This window comes from Pimephales promelas, chromosome 7, assembly GCF_988280905.1.
Source record: "Pimephales promelas chromosome 7, fPimPro1.hap1.1, whole genome shotgun sequence".
Lineage (NCBI taxonomy): Eukaryota > Metazoa > Chordata > Actinopteri > Cypriniformes > Leuciscidae > Pimephales > Pimephales promelas.
Window position 1 is genome coordinate 23,437,198 of NC_142775.1, and position 19,734 is coordinate 23,456,931.

The window sequence follows — 19,734 nt, forward strand, 5'->3', positions numbered from 1 at the left end:
GCATGTAATGTGTGCACCTCTGTGGGGAGGTAGGAGAGGAAGGGGTCTCCGGCAAGCGTGCTCAGGTGTTTTTAACAGCTGCCGACCCCCTTTAAGCTGTGAGGGTGGTTAAAAGCACTAGGAAGTGACCGCTTGATCAACTCCAGATGTCGAATAATAAGGAGTGGGGGGGACGACACCTACAGAATAGTGATGGCCGGTTCGTGAACGAATCGTTCTTTTGAACCGGTTCTTTTTAGTGAACCGGTTGAACCAGTACACTAAATCGGACTGAATCGTCCGAAACAGTTCGCGTCTTGCGTCAGCGCTAAACCACAAGTTACTAAAGTTACTCACTTTCAGACATGCCTGACAGTCCCTCCGAATCGAAATAAACCAATATCCAGAAGTATATTTTATTCCAGTAACTCAAAGTTCACTGAACGGAGACGTGTTGGTGCTGAGAGAAGTGATGAGCACGAGCAGCTGATACTGCGCATGCGTGTGCTACCGAACATACAGATACAGCGGTCGGATAACCACCAGTACAGAACCGAGAACTGTTTCTTTCGGACACGTTCGACATACTGAGAACTGATGAGTTGATGAGCTGAGCATGCGTGCATTTTTTCTGAGGGACGAAATGTACGTTTCCATGTCTTTAGTTGAACATCAGTAAGTGTAACAAAATAAAACATTTTGGAAACATGTTTATCACATAATTACTGTATTATCACTGTATTATTTTAACGATTGGAAACAATGATTGGATTCTAAAACTGTCAAACTAAACATTTATTATTATACTAATATAATATTTTCAGGAACAGCTCATTTAATTTCTAGTAACAATATAAATCTTTGTAAACTCTTGCCAAGGTTTTAATGGTGCACTGCTTAGAAAATGTTTATAATGTGTTAACATAACGAATTAAACATGTTTAATTCGTTATGTTAACACATTATAAACATGATGTATATATGTATATAGGCTACAGAAGGCTATTGGAGACAGACATGCATCGATTTTTTAGTTTTGACTGTATATTCAGGTTTCAGCTCAGCACACAGGCCTATATGCTATGGTTCTCGAGTCGAGAACTGGTTGTTGCAGTTCTTGAATCACTAGTACAGAACTGAGAACTGTTTCTTTCGGACACGTTCGATACGGAGAACCGATGAGCTGGAGATACTGCGCATGCGTGATAGCGCCGTCTCTGAACAGAACTTTCTTTCGGCTGATCCTGTGCTGATATACGAGCACGCAGTAGTACGGGTGAACCCAGGACTTAAACGAGAGGGCGAATCGGCGAAATGTAAGTTTATTTAATAACAAATAAAATGATGAAGACCATTTATGCATTTTATATATTTAAAACATGTAAAACATCCGCGTTAGCACATCGCCTAGGCTGCAGCAGGTTCGTTTTCAAAATGTAAATGTAAGAAACTTATCCAAGATGATTATGACGATGTGTACTATTATTTAACTGAAGTTATGATTAAAAATGCCTGTAATTTGAAGTAGTTTTATCCGCCAGGATGATAGAATTGACGTCATTACGTGATGACGTAAAAGAACTGGTGAACCGGTTTTTTGAACCGGTTCATTAAAACGAACTGTCCGAAAGAACCGGTTCGCGGAAAAGAACCGGACTTCCCATCACTACTACAGAAGGTAGGACTAAAAATGTCAACCCGCCACGTCTCATTCCTGAGTCATGCTGGCATCTTACTGCCTTTAGCCTGGCAGATCACTCCCGGAGATACTTATTACTGAGGGAGTGTCGCAGCACAGAGTAAATCAGGAAATAGGGGGTGGAGCATGAAGATCGGAGCGCACTTCCAAATAAATCCTATCATTACCGACAGATTATGCCTCACGTCTCCCCCCACAGACACCTTTAAGTCACGTAGCTCATCGGCTGCCTCACCGGTGAAGACGGCAGTGGGATAAACATTTTGAAAATGGAAACCCGAGGGCAACTATCCTAAGCCACGGACTCTCTCTGCTCTTTAAATCCCAAAGCATTGAGACACTAGCATACCCACTCAAGGTGCACTCTAAAGCAAGTGCGTGGAGGACCCTTCTCTCTTTCTTTCTCTCCTCCTGTCTTTCTTCCCCAATCAGTCCTAGGTCAAATTGACTATAGGCTCCAATTAGCAATTGCCTGGTTCTATTGTGGGAAAACAATTTGCCACTTAAAACGGGACTTCTCAAAATGCTCAAGCTGTTTTGCTTCGAATAGTTTTAAGAGCACTAGTCATTTCTAAGAGTCTTGATAGTGCAGCAGAAACAGGGATCGGTGTGAGGACATTATCGTATCTTAAATAGAAGCGTTGCTGAAAAGCAGAATGAGCTTTTATCTTAAAAAGCTCTCATTTTACTCCCCCCAAACGCTGGTCTTGTTTTTCTTCAGCCACAATCCTACATGAAGTCTGTTAAACACTCAGCACATGTACAGTGTAGGAAGTACTCGCACACCACTTCTTCACACAGTACGTTCAGTTGTATCAGTTCAGTAGCGTCACTTTTCAAAATAGCCTTCACTGTCAGCTTCTGTGGTATAGGTGTGGAACAGTCATGCCCTCAAATGATCCGAACCATGTAATAGGTCAATATAAGAAGCTTTAAAATGCACGTTTACATGTGCAGTTATAATCGAGCTACAGTCGGTCTACAGTCGTCATCTGTCTGTTAAAGTATGAATGAAATTGAAAATTTGATATCTCTCCCTGCTTGTGTTAAATGCATGTTGTGTGTCATCCTTCAGGGGATGTGCATAACACCAAGGACAACTGTAGCCTGATTAACGTGTATACATGCTGGACGGAGTAAAGCAACAATAGCATTATCTAGCTCTGTTAGTCTAACTTCAAAAATCAGCCTATTGCACCTGCAGTCTGACTAAAAAAAGTATTGTTGTTGTCTGCAGAGAACCTAAATATTGTGTAATATAAATTATAATATAATATGAATATAACATATAATACAATACAATATATAATATAATTGTCACAGTCTGTCTTGTCTCCGCCTCTTCATTTCCCAGCATCCATCATGTTTTCACACCTGCCTGTCATCATCGTTGTCACCTGTGTCTTGTTTATTATCATCATCTTTGTCACCTGTTTCAGTTCATCAGTGTTTCTATTTAGTTCATTTAGTTCAGTCAGTCCTATGTCTTTAGTTAGTCATGTTTAGCGTGTGTTATCCTGCCTGTCTGTACATGCCTGAAGTTTATTTGTATGTAAAAGTAATTGCATTGGTGCGCTTGCCTTTTCTTCGTCTTTTGCCTACGTCACGCTGTGACTATAATAATATAATATAATAGGTCATGTATTTTTCAAGCCTATTTTCAGTTATTAATTGCGGTGTCATTGGGTGAAAAAATAAATTAATCATATAAAAATAAATAATTATTATATTATATTATATTATAACCCAAGGAAAGATACAATTTACATTGAAAAATAGCTAGAATAAAAGCACAAACAAATAATACATTACTAAATCAGATGAACTGTTTTAATTATTTTTTACATAACCGCTCTGAGTTCTGGGTTATATTTTGCAAATCATTCCCAGTTTCCTTGGGGACACCTTTTCATTGGTTGCGAAGCTTTCTCCATTCGAGCGAATGCATTTCTCAGCCAGGCAAAAAAGACAAAAAAAGAGAGAAGTATCCTAGAATTTTAGTGGGAAGAACATAGGCCCACCCACATGATGCAGGCTAGGCTGTGCTACATATTAAAGAACAGATTTTGCACAGTTGGAAAACGGGATTTATTCATTTCCCCAGGTGGAAAAAGATATTGTTGCCTCGCTTAAAGGGGCCCATGAAACCATGCAGCTTTTATTAGAACGGTTTAATATTAATCTTTCTGTTAGCTGCTAAGAAAAGCAACTTTAGGTTTCATAGTGTCACGTCCCTTATATACAACAGGACAAATATTTCCACAGATCTCCTCAGACAGAAATAAAAGCTGTTTTTCTACACTCGTGACGAAAAGCTAAAGGACTACGACAAGAAATGCTCACAGTGTGTCTGTTAAGCACTCAAAGTTTGTTTGTTTAGAGTGTTATGTATTTGTATGTGTTTGAGAAAGCTTCTATTGGACTCAAACCACGAACAGCGATACACATTTACATTCAAATCAAGAAAGGAATGGTTTCTTGAAGTCCAGTTGTTGCATTGCCAACCCAGAAGTATAGTAAATGTGTCGCTAGTTAAGATCTAATAATAACAACACAGCTCCACACAAGCACAGATAGTCATCACGTATGAACAGCTGGACGTGCAATATAGACTTCACCCAGCAATGAAGCACAGTGGGGCTGCTTATCAGGAATGAGTCAAATACTTAGCAAACCATATTGCAATTGTGACTTTGTTACTGAGCAGCAGAGGAAGTATAATAAAGAGGAAGTCTAAAGCTTTCTTCAGGGTGTCTTTAACCAGCAGACAATGCAGAACAGTGTCTTTTAGCTTGTGTGAAATGTGTGTTTATATGAAGATGAAGTTCTTACCTTTGTTGATTAACAGATGCAGCACCGGGGGAGACAGGAAAGAGAAAGAGAGAATTAGTGCATTCAGAATTAATATAATGACCAAACACATAACATGAATTATTACGTGTTTATGCATATTCACCAAATATTATATTATTTCTATTATATTTTAAACTGTTATCTTTGCCATTATAAAATGCTTGATATTTTATTCTATGGGATAACCATATTCAAGGCTATGCAACATATCACTTCTTTTGATCTTAGGTTCACAGATATATTTTCTCCCTCTTTCACGTGATGTGAAAACATTTCCTGACAGTTTTGACTTGCTTTAGGGAGTGTTCAAAAAATAATTACTTTTCCTTCAATTGGTTTGAATAGTAACTGTAGACATAACCAGATCTTAATGAATGACCTTCTGGTCTAGTGAACGTATACACATATAACATTTTAATTACTGTCTGGTATTGCTTGAATCAATTTGCATTTAACCTAGATTTCCAGTTGACAGGGATTACACCATGTGATTAGTGTGGTCAATATGAACTAATACAGACTACCTTTACAAACGATACAGACTTCTGCCTATAGCATATTCATAGGATTTATAGTTTTGTTTTATTTTGAGAAGTTTCCTGCATCTACTTAATTTGTATATATATATATATATATATATATAAAACAGTCAAGAAAATACACAAATTGTTTAACTTAATTGATCAAGACTTCAAAGTCTAATGCGTCTAAAGGCTAACAGTGTAAAAAGATAACAATGAAACTGGAAAATATTCTTTATTGATAACATCCATCATATGGAGTATATAATTACAAAACGGTTAATCCGTGGTTAATATGCCTTCCCTCAAGCTGTTCATAACAAACCAGGCATTACACACAACACTATGGTCTCACTAATTCCCATGTCTCAGACATGCAAACAAAAGACCCCCTTAGACAAGAGGTATGACCCCCACCCTGGCCTAGTGGGTCACCTATTTGTGCCTTCCCGTCTTCTTTCCCACGCCAACCTCATACTCATTAGGGCCCTGCATAAGGAAGCGTGTCTGCTGGGGCATTAGTTTCAGGTGAACTGGTTGACATGATGCCCCAGAAGGATTCCCACTCCTTCCACCCTTCCCGTCCTGTCTCCTGTCTCACCCCACTTTGTTTATTTGTTTGTTTGTTTCTCCCTGCGTACTTGGTTGCCAGACAGAGAGAACTGGTCCCCTCCGTTTCAGCAGCGACTGCCATAAACGACTCATCATGTACAGTAACAAACACACGCACACACTTATGACAACCTTAGCAGAAAATATGCCTACTTTTACGTGGTCTTAGGAAGCCAAGCAAATGTAAAGTGTGTCATCTTAAAGGCACTGATATCTCATCCAGTTCACTTAATTTCAGATGAGCCCTGGTTCAAATCAATGCAACAGGAAGTTCCCCACGCACTGTAACAGCTCATGTCAGAGCGCCTAATTTAGGACACGGTTGAATCTCCACCCTTGCTAAAGTGTTTTGGAGAAGACGTCAGCAGACCTTCTCATTCTTCACAGAGAGGTGCAGTTATCACATAACCTGTGGAAAAGGGTGGGCGCCATCCCGGTTCTTTAATTAAAAGGGAGAGACTGTAAGCAAGCTCATCTTTTTAAATGTTTACAGATGGCCATGTGTCAACAGCTTGCTGCTGATTGCCGTCAGTAGAGTAGCAACAGACAGCTGGAGCATACTGCTTCTCTGAAACATTCGGCCATAGTTATCTCATGTTGTATGACTGTTTTATGCCACTTCCTATGTTGAGAAACATTAAGAGTAACTATTTCAAACATAAAGCTGCACCTTTTGACTAAACAAGCATCTTTCCAGCACATATTTGTAACCAAGCAGCTACAAAAACATATGCTTCATTCTCACCTTAGTCAACGCAGAATCACAATAAGAAAGCCAGTTAAAAGACATTTCACTTGCAGTCATGGGAAATAAGTGGAGGGCTGGCCTGGGAACTATTTATTTGATGCAAGCGCACTGTTGACAATATGCTTAGCTGAAAGAAAAGAAAACTAAGGTAAAAAGCAACAACAAGTTAACAAGGGTAAATAGCTTGTGCAGACAAATTTATAGATAACATTCACGGTCAGTTGGGAGGTTCCTGGAACGTTTTCGGCCAATGATTTTTGTTGGCACTACTAATGTAAACTACTCTTCCTTGAATCAGATGAAATGGGAAGTTATTGGCTGGTCCCAAAGACATCAGCTACCCTTACATGACATGGGATTGAAACTCAAAAATCCATCCAACAGAACTCGGTTCACAGCACCCACCGCAAAAATGCAGGGATGTACTGTGGTGTATTTTTAGGGAGAACATGGAAAATGAAAATGGTAGTGCTCTCTGTGGCTTCTCAGAGCTCTTTGCCTCCAGGGACAGTAACCACCCATTCTAAGGAAAACAACATGTACAAGTACAATGTCTGAAGCAGTGACTCGTCCAACCTAAAATGAGCTGGCTTTTTTAATAACAAGTATCTCAGCAAAAAGCAATTCAGTTCCACCTATTTCCTTTCTATTCTAATGTACCGTTCTGTCAAGTGAAGACTTTTTGAAATTGTGACAAATTGTCTCTCAATGTACTGTTTTAGTCATCTCTCTCATTAGACTGTGATGGGTATATGCCAATGGCCACATACCAATGCAAAGAAAGAAGCTTCACATGGAAAAAAATACATTTATACCCCCCTCCTCACATCACTTGTATCATTACACTGGCCCTTGACCCTATTGCATCTGCTCTCTCTAGGGGAGACATACACAAACAGCAAAGGCTGTTGGCCAGAACTGACGCCATAAGTTTCTGTTTGACTGTATCATGTCTGAAGAAATAAAATTACCAAATCTCACTTTGAGCTCCTGTGTGGTTATTTCAACAGCTCTCTTGGCAAATGAGTCAATCACCGGCCTGAGTAATCTTGTTACCTGTGAAATGCATGCATGCCACTTCTATTGGCACAGAACTACTGAAAAGGAGGCTTAGCTGAGGCAAAACAAACTAGGCGGTCGAAAGAGCCATAACTGTCTTGCTGGCTATGATTTTGTTTTGAAAGACCTTAAAGGACCCCATGGTCTGAGGAACCTTTCACATTACAGATACAGGGATGACTAAGCGTCACAGAATGTCTTTTGGTTCTGACTCTGCAGAAAGCACTCTGCAATATGCTAGGTGGTGTCAGGAATTAAAGAGCACCTTCTTTTTATCACCCTGATGCTTTACACCACATTTGTGGGGAACCATCCGTCTCACGGGAGCTCACAACATTCTGAAGCACCTTGTCAGATGCCGCCTGACCTAGTCGCTCCACACAGCACCCCAGGGGAGAGAAATAAAAAAGAACGAAACAATGACTGAGGGGTTGTGTGCAGCCAAGAGGAGAAATGAGGGGAGGAGGGGAGGTGACAGCGACAGGGAAAGAGAATGGGAACGCTCCGATGCTAAGCCCACCGCTCTACCATTTCCTCCCCCTCTGCATACACACACACACAGCCAGGCCATTGTACACCCAGGGGGCTTTGCAGATAAATGGCCGCATGTTAACCACATTTGACGTGCTGCACAAAAGGGGACACCGCGGGTCCCATGACGCAACCTGCAACAACTGAAACCCACCGCCCCCCTGCTTCCTCACCTCACCTCCTCCTCCTGCTTTGCCCATCCTAACGGAGAGAAAAAAAGACATGAGGTGCAGCGATTGGGTGAGGCTGGGACGTCAAGTGCAGAGAGAGGCAAGACAATTTGTCGCTAGGCTGTAAAGACTCCTCAGCATTATGCCTGACTGGGCTTTTTGACCCAATGCCATGTCAGAGCAGTGACAGGCCCAAAGACTGCAAAAACAAATAAGAAATTTATTTGAAAGACTTTCCTTTCTGTAAATTTCCAAAGAAAAACTTCAATGTAATTGCTGGAAATTGAAAATAGTAATTATAAATAATAATGTTAATATGTTTTGTTAACCTAAACAAATCAAATAAAGTGACATTTCAAAGCTGGTGAAATATGACGTGATCACTCAACTTTGGTTAATTAAACACTCCATAGGTATGATGAATTTACTGTCATCTATAAGATTGATGGGACTTTCAGGACCCCTAAGTTTCCGATTGAATCGCATTTGCGATGACAGGCCTGCAAACAGGCCGTTACGGAGCGGAAAACTTTACTTTGAGCATTTGCCATGGACCTCTCTTCCTTTGGAGTCCATTCAGGTACAAAAATTGACCTCTGAACACCAGAGCATGGGAGCCAGCCTTCACTTTCACTCCTGCACCCACTCTCACAAGTACGGAGCCAAAAAAAAAGTATGTTTGGGGGGAGGGGGGAGTGCTCGCTTTGCAGCGCCAGCACTAACCTTTTCAGCCTCGTCACGTCTTTGATGCCTGACGGACTACACAAAAGCACCTGCTCCATCCCCGGAGAGCTTCTTTGGTTCCCCCCGCACCAACCCCTGCTGACCTCACCGGCATTCCATGCCTTTGGGGGGCCCTTCCCATGGCTACCTCTTCCTCAGCTGCCCCCAGACCCTCCCGCAGCCGCCCCCTTCACCCCCCTAATCCCACAGTAAACACGGCAGGGCCGGCCTGTTTCGAGGATGCACGGGACTTCTCACAGAGCTCCAAGGAAAGGTACACCATGGATAGGGCCTCGTTGCGTGGGAATGAGGGAGGAGAGGGTACAGCACCTCATTGAGATGCAAAGGGGTCACTGGCAAAGTGAAAACCTCATAAAGTGACAAAGGCAGGTTGATGTGGAGATGGGTAAAGTCTTTGGTTAATTTAAATGTACAATTCAATGTGGTGAGATAAAATATTTTAAATCAATGCTGAAGTCTTGGCTGCCATAACAAATGGTGTGGGTATATAACTGGAAAGTTCACAGGTAAAAGTTTGATCACTCGAATAAGCAATCATTCAGTGTTTCCTCCCCCTTTTGTCTTCAGTTTAACAAAACAACATTGTCATGGTTATCCGTGTCCATCTGTCTCCATGTGAGAGATACATTGAAACATTGTATGTGTGTGTTTGTGTGTGTGTGTGTGTGAGAGAGAGAGAGAGAGAGAGAGAGAGAGAGAGAGAGAGAGAGAGAGAGAGAGAGAGAGAGAGAGAGAGAGAGAGAGAGAGATCGATCAACCAGTGAATTAACAGTTGTGAGCTTTTTTTTAGTGGTGTCCTGTTTTTTAATACAACTTGGGGAAAGGAATTTCCAATACTAGATATATCGCATACAAGGGGAGAACATTGTAAAATGGAGAAAATAAGCTCTGCACAATCAATAAGTAGTCCTCACACATAACATGTAATAACTCTCTGTCTCACACCTCAAACTTCAACACAAGTATCACTATCCTTGCCTCCCTGCATGTTTGCACAAAAGCTGGAGTGTGAAGTGAATCAGCAGGCGGTGCCACCCTCGCATTACAAATGGCTTGATTGGTCCTTCCCCTTTTCCATTTCCTGTGTACCTTCCCAAAGCATCATGTGACCTCTCCAACATCTCTAACACTCCCCTCCCCTCTCCTCTCCTCCAATCGCTACCCGCCATACCCAGCCAGCGCTGCTAGACAGCACACTAATTGCAGACATGCCAGGCCAGGCTACCACCATAATAAAGCTGGGAGTTGCTTTGAGAGAGGGGGGGGGGTATGGCTTGCTCATTTGCGAGGATGGCTGAGGAAGGTGCCACACATGAATATTTCATTAGCTTTAATTGCTGAGGAACACTTTCTTTATGGCAGTCTCGCCAAAGAGGCTGCCGCTGGTAATAACGAGGCCTGGCCCATTGTAAAACTTGAAAAGCCGATGGCATTAAGACCAGTGATTTTGCCAGCCTGAAAAGGTGGGTTCAGTTGTACCATCTGGATCTGTGGCACACATGGCAATTCAATCCTGCTACTGCCTAGCAATTGGAACACAATTAAGGGCTGACATCATTCAGTTACAGTAGACCCTCAGGGTACCTTGTACATCAATATAAGGAAGTCTAGCATCATTCAGTCTGGCAATTGAACTTTAGCACTTCACAGCAAGGTTAAGTAGAAACAGACCAAACCCTGCTTGTTTTTTTTAAATTCTGGAAAAAAATAAAAAATAAATTCCCACACGCGCATTAAATAATTAAATAAACTTTACTTTAAACACCTTTGAGAAGCTCGGGTTCCCTATTGTGAATAAATGCACCAGTTGATGAGAGTAAAAGAGCTAGTCCATGCTAGAGTCTCGTTTGTAGAAACCAGAGGCTGCTTTGACGGGGCCATCAGATCCAATTCTCCTGAGTGCTAGCGCTTACACTAAGGAAGAGGATCATTTAGCCCAGGAATGTAAAGCACAGGACATCCTCCCTGATAAGGAGCAGGCATGCCTTGCCCGAGGTTGTGGGCCAGGAGTTATCGACTTGAAAGGCAGCAAGTCAGCACTACACTCCTTGGCTTCTGTGAGCGGAGAGTCTCCTCATTACTTTAATTGCTAGACCTGCAACCCTCAAAAAAAGTTATGCCCTGTAATCTCAGATGAGAGCCCTGCTGGTGGACAGTAGGAAAAGCAGTAAAACGAAAAAGGCTAAGCTCGGTGACTGCTTTCAAACCTCACCTCAGATAATGATAAAACACAGCAGATTGGTGTGATGGATCAGGAATGATGGGGAGTGAGGTGCTACAAACGCAGTCTGTCTGTCTAAGCAGATGCATAGAAGGAATGCTGTCAGGAGTAATTCCTCAGTAGTGTTCATTTCCTGAGGTAGCAGGTTGACATTTGCGTATGACAGTGCCCACAGCCCCTCTGTCCCAGGCAAGTGCTGGGAATAGCACCGCAATTTCACACTGTAGAATCCACATCTGTGGCATAGAAAGATGTCAGAACCCATTGCCAGTCCTTTTACTTTCACTTTTATGTTGCAAATTGATGACTGAATAAGTATGAGTTTAGATAACAAGGCTGATGTAATTACAGCTATTGGCCCTTCTAACATAGACGTGCATGTTTAGTCTGATCTCAGAGCAGTGCCTGTGACTGTGGGTCAGAATGAAAGAGGCCATTACACTCAAGCTAATCTCTGAGAGCAATCTATTCCAATTACTTAACCACTGTATCACAGGCCAAACATCTCCACCCTCATCACAGCAAAATGAAGATACGCGCAGATAGACACAGTCTGTGTTTTCCTAGCAGCTCAGTGAGGGGAACCTTCAAACGCAGATGACTGGCAGCAAGGCCACAGCCCATGGACACGGACTCTTTGGGCCTGTAATATAGATCTGGCATTAGGGCGGGAGCATTGTCAACAGTGTGGGCTTTAAGAGGCATTCACCCATACATGGGAGGTCTGGGCCCACAGATGTCATGACACCTTAATCCACCGATCCGTTATTGATTGTTCCATGTGTCTGTGACCTTGCCGGAGGTGTTCCACTAATCAAACGGGACATGTCCATGTGAGTGCGTACAGTGTATGTGTGGGGTTTGTGAGAGAACATCCATATGTGTAGGCAAACATAAATCGGACTTGAACAATTAACAATTAATGGCGAATCCAAACTGTCGAGAAATAGTGGAAAATAGAGGGGTTAAATGCAAGAAAAACAACTTTTATCAAAAGCTTATCAATTTTGTATGCACGTTGTAATCACAACAACACAAAAACACACAGACATCCCAGTCGTGCTCAACCTTAGTTCCATTCATTATCACCGGGACTGTTGTTTCTGCTGCCTGCAGTGACATACCTCATTATTGACCTTGGTAAATCCTCGCTGTTTAGGCTAACGGCAATTCGGCGCCACAAAATGTCACAGCGCTACTCTGCACTCACTCATGAAGAAAATGTGCACATGGTTAGTTAGGGGGAAGACGCACAATAAACTCTGTCAGTCACCTTGAACGACAAACATACACGTCCACGGCCGAGCACCTTGAACAACAACAGATAACTTGTAAAGTACAGCCTCTGACTATGGAAACATCACACGCTATCTTGATCACCATGGCTGACGTGGGTGTTTTTGGCATTCTTAGGCCAACTACCCACACCCAACGTAGCGATGGACTGCATAAAACAAGAGCTGTGGTATTTGAAGCTGTATCATCTAGTAGAGAGTGGGAGAGCAAGAGAAAAGAGGAGGGAACAGACTCACTACTGTGAATTGCCCATTCCGGTTAGTCACAAGTGACACAGGACTAACGAAGCCTCCGGTGGTGTTCTCCTGTCCCTCTTAGCGGTGACAGATGTTAGGAGAACAGAGTCAGATAATGCTCTCTGCACTAGCTTGGAGAAAGAAAAAAACTGGGGGATGGGCTTAATGTAGCTTAACTTGGAATAAAAACACCATAGTTATGCCATGGTTAGACAGTTTCCTGCCACAAAGTATATAGGAATCTAAGCATCTCTTAGCAAATATTCCAAAATATCACAAGCTTCAGCTTTGAATCTGCATGTACTAAGACCACAATGCACTTTGTGCAGATGCTCCAGAGACAACTCCGCTACCTAGATCCTTCTAATCTCTCATGTCCAGAGAAGAAGTTTGAGGCACACAATAGGGGTACGTCTCTACACTAATGTATGTTCCCTTGTCTTTGGCAGATAGCAGACTGCTTTAGCTTTAACCAGCCTCCCTGGGCCACCAGCATACAGCTTAATGCGATAATACGGCCGCCCGGTGAAGCATTAGGCCTTCTGCACCCCAGCAAACAAAGGACCCCCTCTTTCCAAGCAGGGTCCGTCCCCTCCCCAGTGTCCATAGGTGTTTGCTGAAGTAAATCGGCCTAAATCCTGCACAGCTTGGCCCAGCTGAAAGGGGAGGGGACTTGAATGAAGGTGTACAGATAATCTCCTTTTCTTACAAACAAAAAAAAAAGGGAGGGGGGGGGGGAGGGAGCGAAACAGATAAAATTAAGAATTCATATCACATGGTGCATTTGAGTATTCTTGCGTTCCCTCTCTCTCTCGGTATGCCTGTGGATTTGCATTTGTGATCCCTGACCTATTGAGGTACAGGGGGAAAAGCGAATGAAAGGCTAACACAATAATGGATGTCTTGTCTGTCAGTGAAAAGGCACAGGCGTTTGGCCCCTGACTGGATGTTTTGTCTCACTTCGTGAAAGCGATGGACTGCTCGAAAGTGTCGATCCTGAGAGTGGCATCTGTCCCGCCACCCATACAAATCCATGAATCTCTAAAACCAACGTCTGGATTCTCTTATCTCTATATCTGGGTCGTTGGCTTATCTTGAATATGGCAGATGTATGGTAACTTTACCGTGGTACTGGTGGTTGGGGGGGGGGGGGGGGTGTATTACCAAAAGTGATTTTGTGAGTGATTTTGCTACAAAGTGACAACATAAACAACTAACACCTAACGTGTGTAGCAGCACTTTAAAAAAGAAATCCACTTAGTCTCGAGCACTTGTGATATTTCTTTTGTGTCCATAAAACAATCTGTTGCTTGCCACTCCATTCCCCCGGCCCCCAGCTCTCCTCCCGTATACACACGCTAACTTGTTTTCTCTCACTCACTTCTTTCTAACCTTATCAGTGTCTTTTTTTTTTGTCTCTCTAAGTCCCTCCCTATTCTTGCTCTCTTTCGTCTGGTATTTGTACAATGATAGTTCCAGACTGGCATCCAGTAACATTATCTAGGCATTAGTAAGGACCCCAACCCTCATTGGGGCAGTTGACTGGCGTGGGCAGCGTAACCAAGGGAGTTTAACAATCGCAAAGAGGCTCCAAAGTTATGTCACTCTACCTCTACCTCTAGCTCGAGATCATAGTTTCCACCTTTTCTTTCCTTACTCACTCGCTCTCACTCTCCCTTTCTCCTTTCTTTCTTGCGCTCTTTTCATCTCTGGCTTTGGGATGCTGAAAGCGAGAGAGTGGCCTGGCGGCAGTGAAAGGGCTGAATTGTGATTAAGAAGGAGGAGAGGAGCTCCTTTTCTTTGTTCTGCCCTCGGGGGTGTTTACTGAGGGGGTGTGTGGTGGAGGAGGGAGTGAGGGAGTGAGGGAGCGAAAAATAGAGAGAGAGAAGGAGAGAAAGAGAGAAAGAAGGAAAAGGGGGTGGCTGAAACATGGCATAGCAGATATGAAAGGCATTCAGGTCAGCAGAGATGATGGTACTACTGGAGAGCTACTTGCGATTGGTGTGTGCATGTGTTTTAGAGAGTGAGAATACTATTTGTATATTTGCAAATAAATAACTGCAATAAGTTTTTTTTTTTAAGCCGTATTTAGTAGGAAGTGGTTAAAGGAGGGTGAAAGGTATCTGCTGCAGCTGCATTCACAATGGCCCGGTTGTGCGCAATACGTGCCAAAGACAGTACACTAGACACCCTGGTACTGCCGATTATAAAAGCATGCCAGTGAGATGCCCCAATGACAAGCCATTGTCTTGGCGCTTTGTCTCGGTGAACCTGCTAGCCTCTTTATGCCACCCGAACAAATATCACACAATGTTCCCTTCATAGAAACAATTGATTTAATCTGTTAGCTGCAGTGACTCAATACAGCGACTTCTCACAAAGACTTCTGATCATTTGCATTAGTAGCCCTAACATCGGTTTCTAAACGAGTCAAAAAAACAAGAATGAATCACAAATAAATTTGAAAGTGACAGCTGTAGTACACACATCATAGACAAATTATGCCTAATAAGAGAAAAAAAAAACATGAGACAAATTAAAAACTGACACAGCTGAGCATCACATCAAACTTACAACGATCTGTAATTTAAGAGAAAGCAACACACAACAACAGAACCATGACAATCTACAGAAAGCTCCAACTTTATAGTCTTGCGCCTCTGACAGTTTTGTCAAGCTGGCCCTCACAGCTGGATGTGACGTGCTGTGAAAAAAAGGGGGAGGTTGGGGGTGTGGGAGGGTAAATGACAACCACAACACAACTGCAGCCAGAGAGCGGATCGAGTTTCACATAGGGCCTAATGTGACCTCCCATTGGGCCCTCAAAACAGTGGGGTGGGGCCGGACTGCAAAGAGAAGAGGACCTGAACTACAAACTATAAAAATAAATTTTGATTAATTTTTTAAACAAATCTGTCATTTTAAAATTCAGTTTCCTATATTCAAATTGGATAAAATGTGTCTTCGAGTTAATGAGGCGATAAAGTAAACAGTTGAATTTTTACATTCAATAATAGGCTACATTTTTAACTGATAATTTAAAATAATGATATAATTGTATGTAATTATATGTAGGCTTAAATGTGTAGCTGTTCAACAGAAAAGTATCCAACTAGTCAATATTATTAATGTGTGTGTATTCTTTCTATTATTTACATAATAATGGCAAGTATTGACGATTCAAAACATTTTATTCACCTCACGTCTCATACAAGACTCGTTTTGTAGTCACCGCCGGATATGTATTATTAGCCTATCTACTCCTCCACTTATTTTCCTCAAACACATTTTCTGTCATTAAACAGAAGGGAAAAGTACAATTTAGTCAAATATAGTTTAATAAATTAGCAACTAATGTTTCCCTAGAAAATGTTTTCAAATAGCTAATTATAATAATTTCAATCCGCATCACGAGAACTGAATGACCGCTTCACTCATTTTTGCCCCCAAATAGTTTCAACCCATCGACTTTATTCAGTGTCATACACTCCGCGACAGGCTACATTGATTTGAATAAAATCAATAGATCGCATTTAATAAAGTATCGAGGTCAAACATAGCTATAGCAGGGTCCGGGAATGTGTGTGCATTTTACTCCCAAAATAACTAAAGCAATTACATTTATTTACATAAAAGACAGCTTGATCAGCATAATATGAAGCGTTTTAAAAATATTACACTCTAATTCAATTCAATTAAATCTTTTCTTTTTAGAAAAAAATGTTTTTATCTATAAACGAATTAGGAAACAGCGTATGTAAGAGTCTGAAGGTGTTTGTAGATGTGTTTGTTTTTCTTTGTGTCTAAAAATCTCCTCAGGCCAATAGCATACACCAGGACTTTTATTTTTGTTTTATTTCCTTTTATTTAGGATCCCAACAAAAACTATCGTTACTTCAATTCACGTCAATGACCTCTTCGACACAAAACCAAAGTCATGTGTTTAATAGTCATACCGGTTTTGACTATTTATAAGTTAAGAAAGTAACCAAAAGTGTCCCAACACATAACCTGTAACCGCACAGCACAACTTTACTCCTTTGAAATTCAACAGAAGACAGAAATCCACAACAAGTATAAGTGTAAAAGTTTGACAAAACAAATACAACACCCAAAACAACTTTCATACGTATTTTAAGGTATTTTAGAGCCGTATTGTGTCCTGCAGAAGACACGCGTGCGCGCACGCACTCACACACACATAACGGTTTTGTGCTGTGAGATAATAGACGCTCACATCTGAACTCTCCCTCTAACTCCTACTCTATTACAATTTAAACATTTCCACGGCATGGAAAACAACTTAAATCAGAAGGCTTTATAGCTACCTCAAGCACACTGCAAAATAGTTTACTCTGTCGTTGAGTTTTCCGCACTCTTCTGTACAGCGCTTCAGTTGACAACGCACAGTTTCACCCAAATCCAACTGTGTTTTGAAGAAGCGAGAACAAGCCCGAGACACGTTTTTCGACATAAGATACTTTCTTACCGTTCTTTCTCCTCGGGTTGGCCTGTTTTCTCCTCTTACACCGGGGACCCTCCGCCATGATCTCCTGCTTCATTGATAAGAGTGGGTCAGATGGCAGCAGTCCGCATGGGCTCCGCTCCTTCATCCAAGATCTAGTAACACACACACGGCAACAATTGGACTCTCAGGGCAGGAAGGAGGATGTGTGTCGCTCACAGGAGAGCAAATGATATTTGGGGGGGTAGAGTGACTGAGATATCCGAATGAAGTTATCCAGGAGGGTTTGTTTAGAGGGACCGTGAACGTCCTGCGCGTCGTCTGATCTTTTGAAGTGTGTGTGTGTGTGTGTGTGTGTGATCGGACAGCAGCGCGTGAGTGCGCGAATGAAGGGGGACGGACACACCGACACCTTCAAGTCACCATAAAGCATGTGCTGTGCGTAAAGAGCATTTCATAGAATGAAAAGCGGTTAAAGTTTCCGGCAACTTTAGTGTTTAGCGGGTCATGCATGGCTTTATGTAGTTTTTTTTCTTCCTTTTTTTCTTCTTCACTTTTCACTCTTTTTGCTTTAAGTTGTTATAAGCATCGGATCTGGTGGGCTACTTTCTTTGTGAATCTGATGGATGTAAATATTGGCTTCATAATTTCTCCTCTGCCTGATACTGATTTACCGAATTTAATAAGGCACAATTGCTTTTCGTCGGAAATGACAGGATATTCCCGTTAGTTTATAAAGTAGCATAACGTGCTGATTAAAATAAAAATGTTTGCATATAGTTCTCTTTCTTTCTCTCTTTTTATATGAAAATGGTACAAAAACATTACGTGTTGCATTTGAGTAAACTCTTCTAATTATTCCTTAGAATAAATCTTAGATTCAAAATCTGTGTCAGTTTATCACAATGTAAAATGTAAAATAAAATGTGCAGAATTGTGGTTGCGAAGCCTTAAAATAACACGGAATCAAAGATTGATAAACAAACAAATAAACAAGGAACATTACCCTCTCATCACAGTTTATCTCATCACACTCGTCATGAACAATTTGTGGATACATATGACAAAATTGAATTTTTTAAGCTAATTTATGGAATTTGATGTTTAAATATTTCAATGAAAACTAAGTCATCTGCCTAAAATCGAAATCGAAAATTAAAATGAGATGCGGATGAAAAAAAATTTGTTGTGTTGTTTTCTAAAAGGGAAATCATCCGTTTATGAGAGCCGCGTAAACATGCACTGATAAATGTAACGAGCGACATCATCACCACCATCATCCCTGCGTGAAGCTGCCGGTGTGTCAGCATCCGTGAGGCGCGCGCACCTTTCTCACCTGAGCCGACTGAAGCCAAGTTGATTGTAATCTCATATTCGGGAGGGGGTTACAAAAAGTCAAACAGGCTGTACAAAAAGCATCCACAAGGACTCAAGTACACGAAACAGGCTCACCTACCCGATTCTATATGAAAATTCCCCCAAAGAGCCGGTTAGAGGGGAGGAAAACGCCACAGAGATGTTTGGAGCGCTGAGGAGGACTATAATGAGGGACCGTTATTCCTGATGGACAGGTTTGGACTGATCTCTGTGAGCCACAACACGGAACAAACCTGAGGACGCACTGACGTGTTCCGCCTCTTCAGATGACATTTCTGCGCTCTCTCTTTTACTTTTGCGCTCCGAGACTCTGACACACACGCCACCTATCTTTACAGGGCGGGATAGATGGAGAAACACTGAGGTCGTCTGATGAATCAGATCAGGTGCTCGCGTCTAACGCTCTGCAACACACAGGTGGGACTTTGGAAAGGTGAGGCTTTGGACATTCTATCCTGTAAGCGGAGCAGAGCAAGAATGGTTAGAACTCGAGCATCGACCGCATGATCTTAAAGAAGAGGAGCTGAAAAGATGCACGAGAGGCTGCCGGTGCTGCACTGATCTGACAGGTAGCTCACCTGTGTGTGGTTGTGTGTGCGCGCGCTCTCTCTCTCTCTTTCAGCCATTTCATTGTTACTTCTTGTCTTGCGCAGTGATGAATGTTGCATTTGCAATTTAAACGCGTATGCATTATGTGATTCACTGTGTAATTTACGGGCTGCTTATGGGCTCCAGGGTGAACAATGCAATTAAAAGTGATCATTTAGTGACTTTGTTGCCTATTTCAAGGCAGACCTGATGAATTCGTTGCAGCAGGGGATCAAGAATAATGTATTTCCACCAAAATCTAAGCTATCATAACAAATCTCGCTAAACATTTTTTTTTCAAACGTTTTTCCTCTTTTCCTCAGCCCTCTTCACCCGTCAATCTTTCATTTTAATACATCACTCCGTGATATATTAAATGCATTCTGATTGGTACAGTGTGAAGAAATTTACCCTCCCTAAATTCATGCATTTTTTTTTTTTTTATTATTTTTGCAGGGATTACTAATTGACCAATAAAATGCCAGTGCTGTTTGATGTACTCATTAAAGACCAATTGGATTTCACTGGAGGCGTTTATATTAATCGATGCATTTTATTAGACATTGCTTGAGCATTGAGTTCTTTGACGGAAATCCCTCGTTGCGCATGATGCATATAATAATACATGTATATTA

At 41.8% G+C, this 19,734-nt stretch overlaps 1 protein-coding gene across 4 annotated transcripts in view; it reads right to left on the reverse strand.

Moving 5' to 3' along the window:
* The window catches only part of zeb2a (zinc finger E-box binding homeobox 2a), a 51,156-nt gene extending 32,440 nt beyond the window's left edge, over positions 1 to 18,716 (reverse strand). For 2 of the 4 annotated variants that reach the window (XM_039655935.2, XM_039655933.2), the window contains exons 1-2: positions 18,591 to 18,716; positions 17,159 to 17,289 (exon numbers count right to left, since the gene is read on the reverse strand). In XM_039655935.2, the coding sequence (XP_039511869.2) occupies positions 17,159 to 17,282 (124 nt within the window). In that variant the 5' untranslated portion in view covers positions 17,283 to 17,289; positions 18,591 to 18,716. Of the gene's footprint in view, positions 1 to 17,158; positions 17,456 to 18,590 lie in introns of those variants that run through there. The other 2 variants (XM_039655934.2, XM_089133227.1) reach the window with 1 other exon arrangement.
* Between the last annotated feature and the right edge of the window lie 1,018 nt (positions 18,717 to 19,734).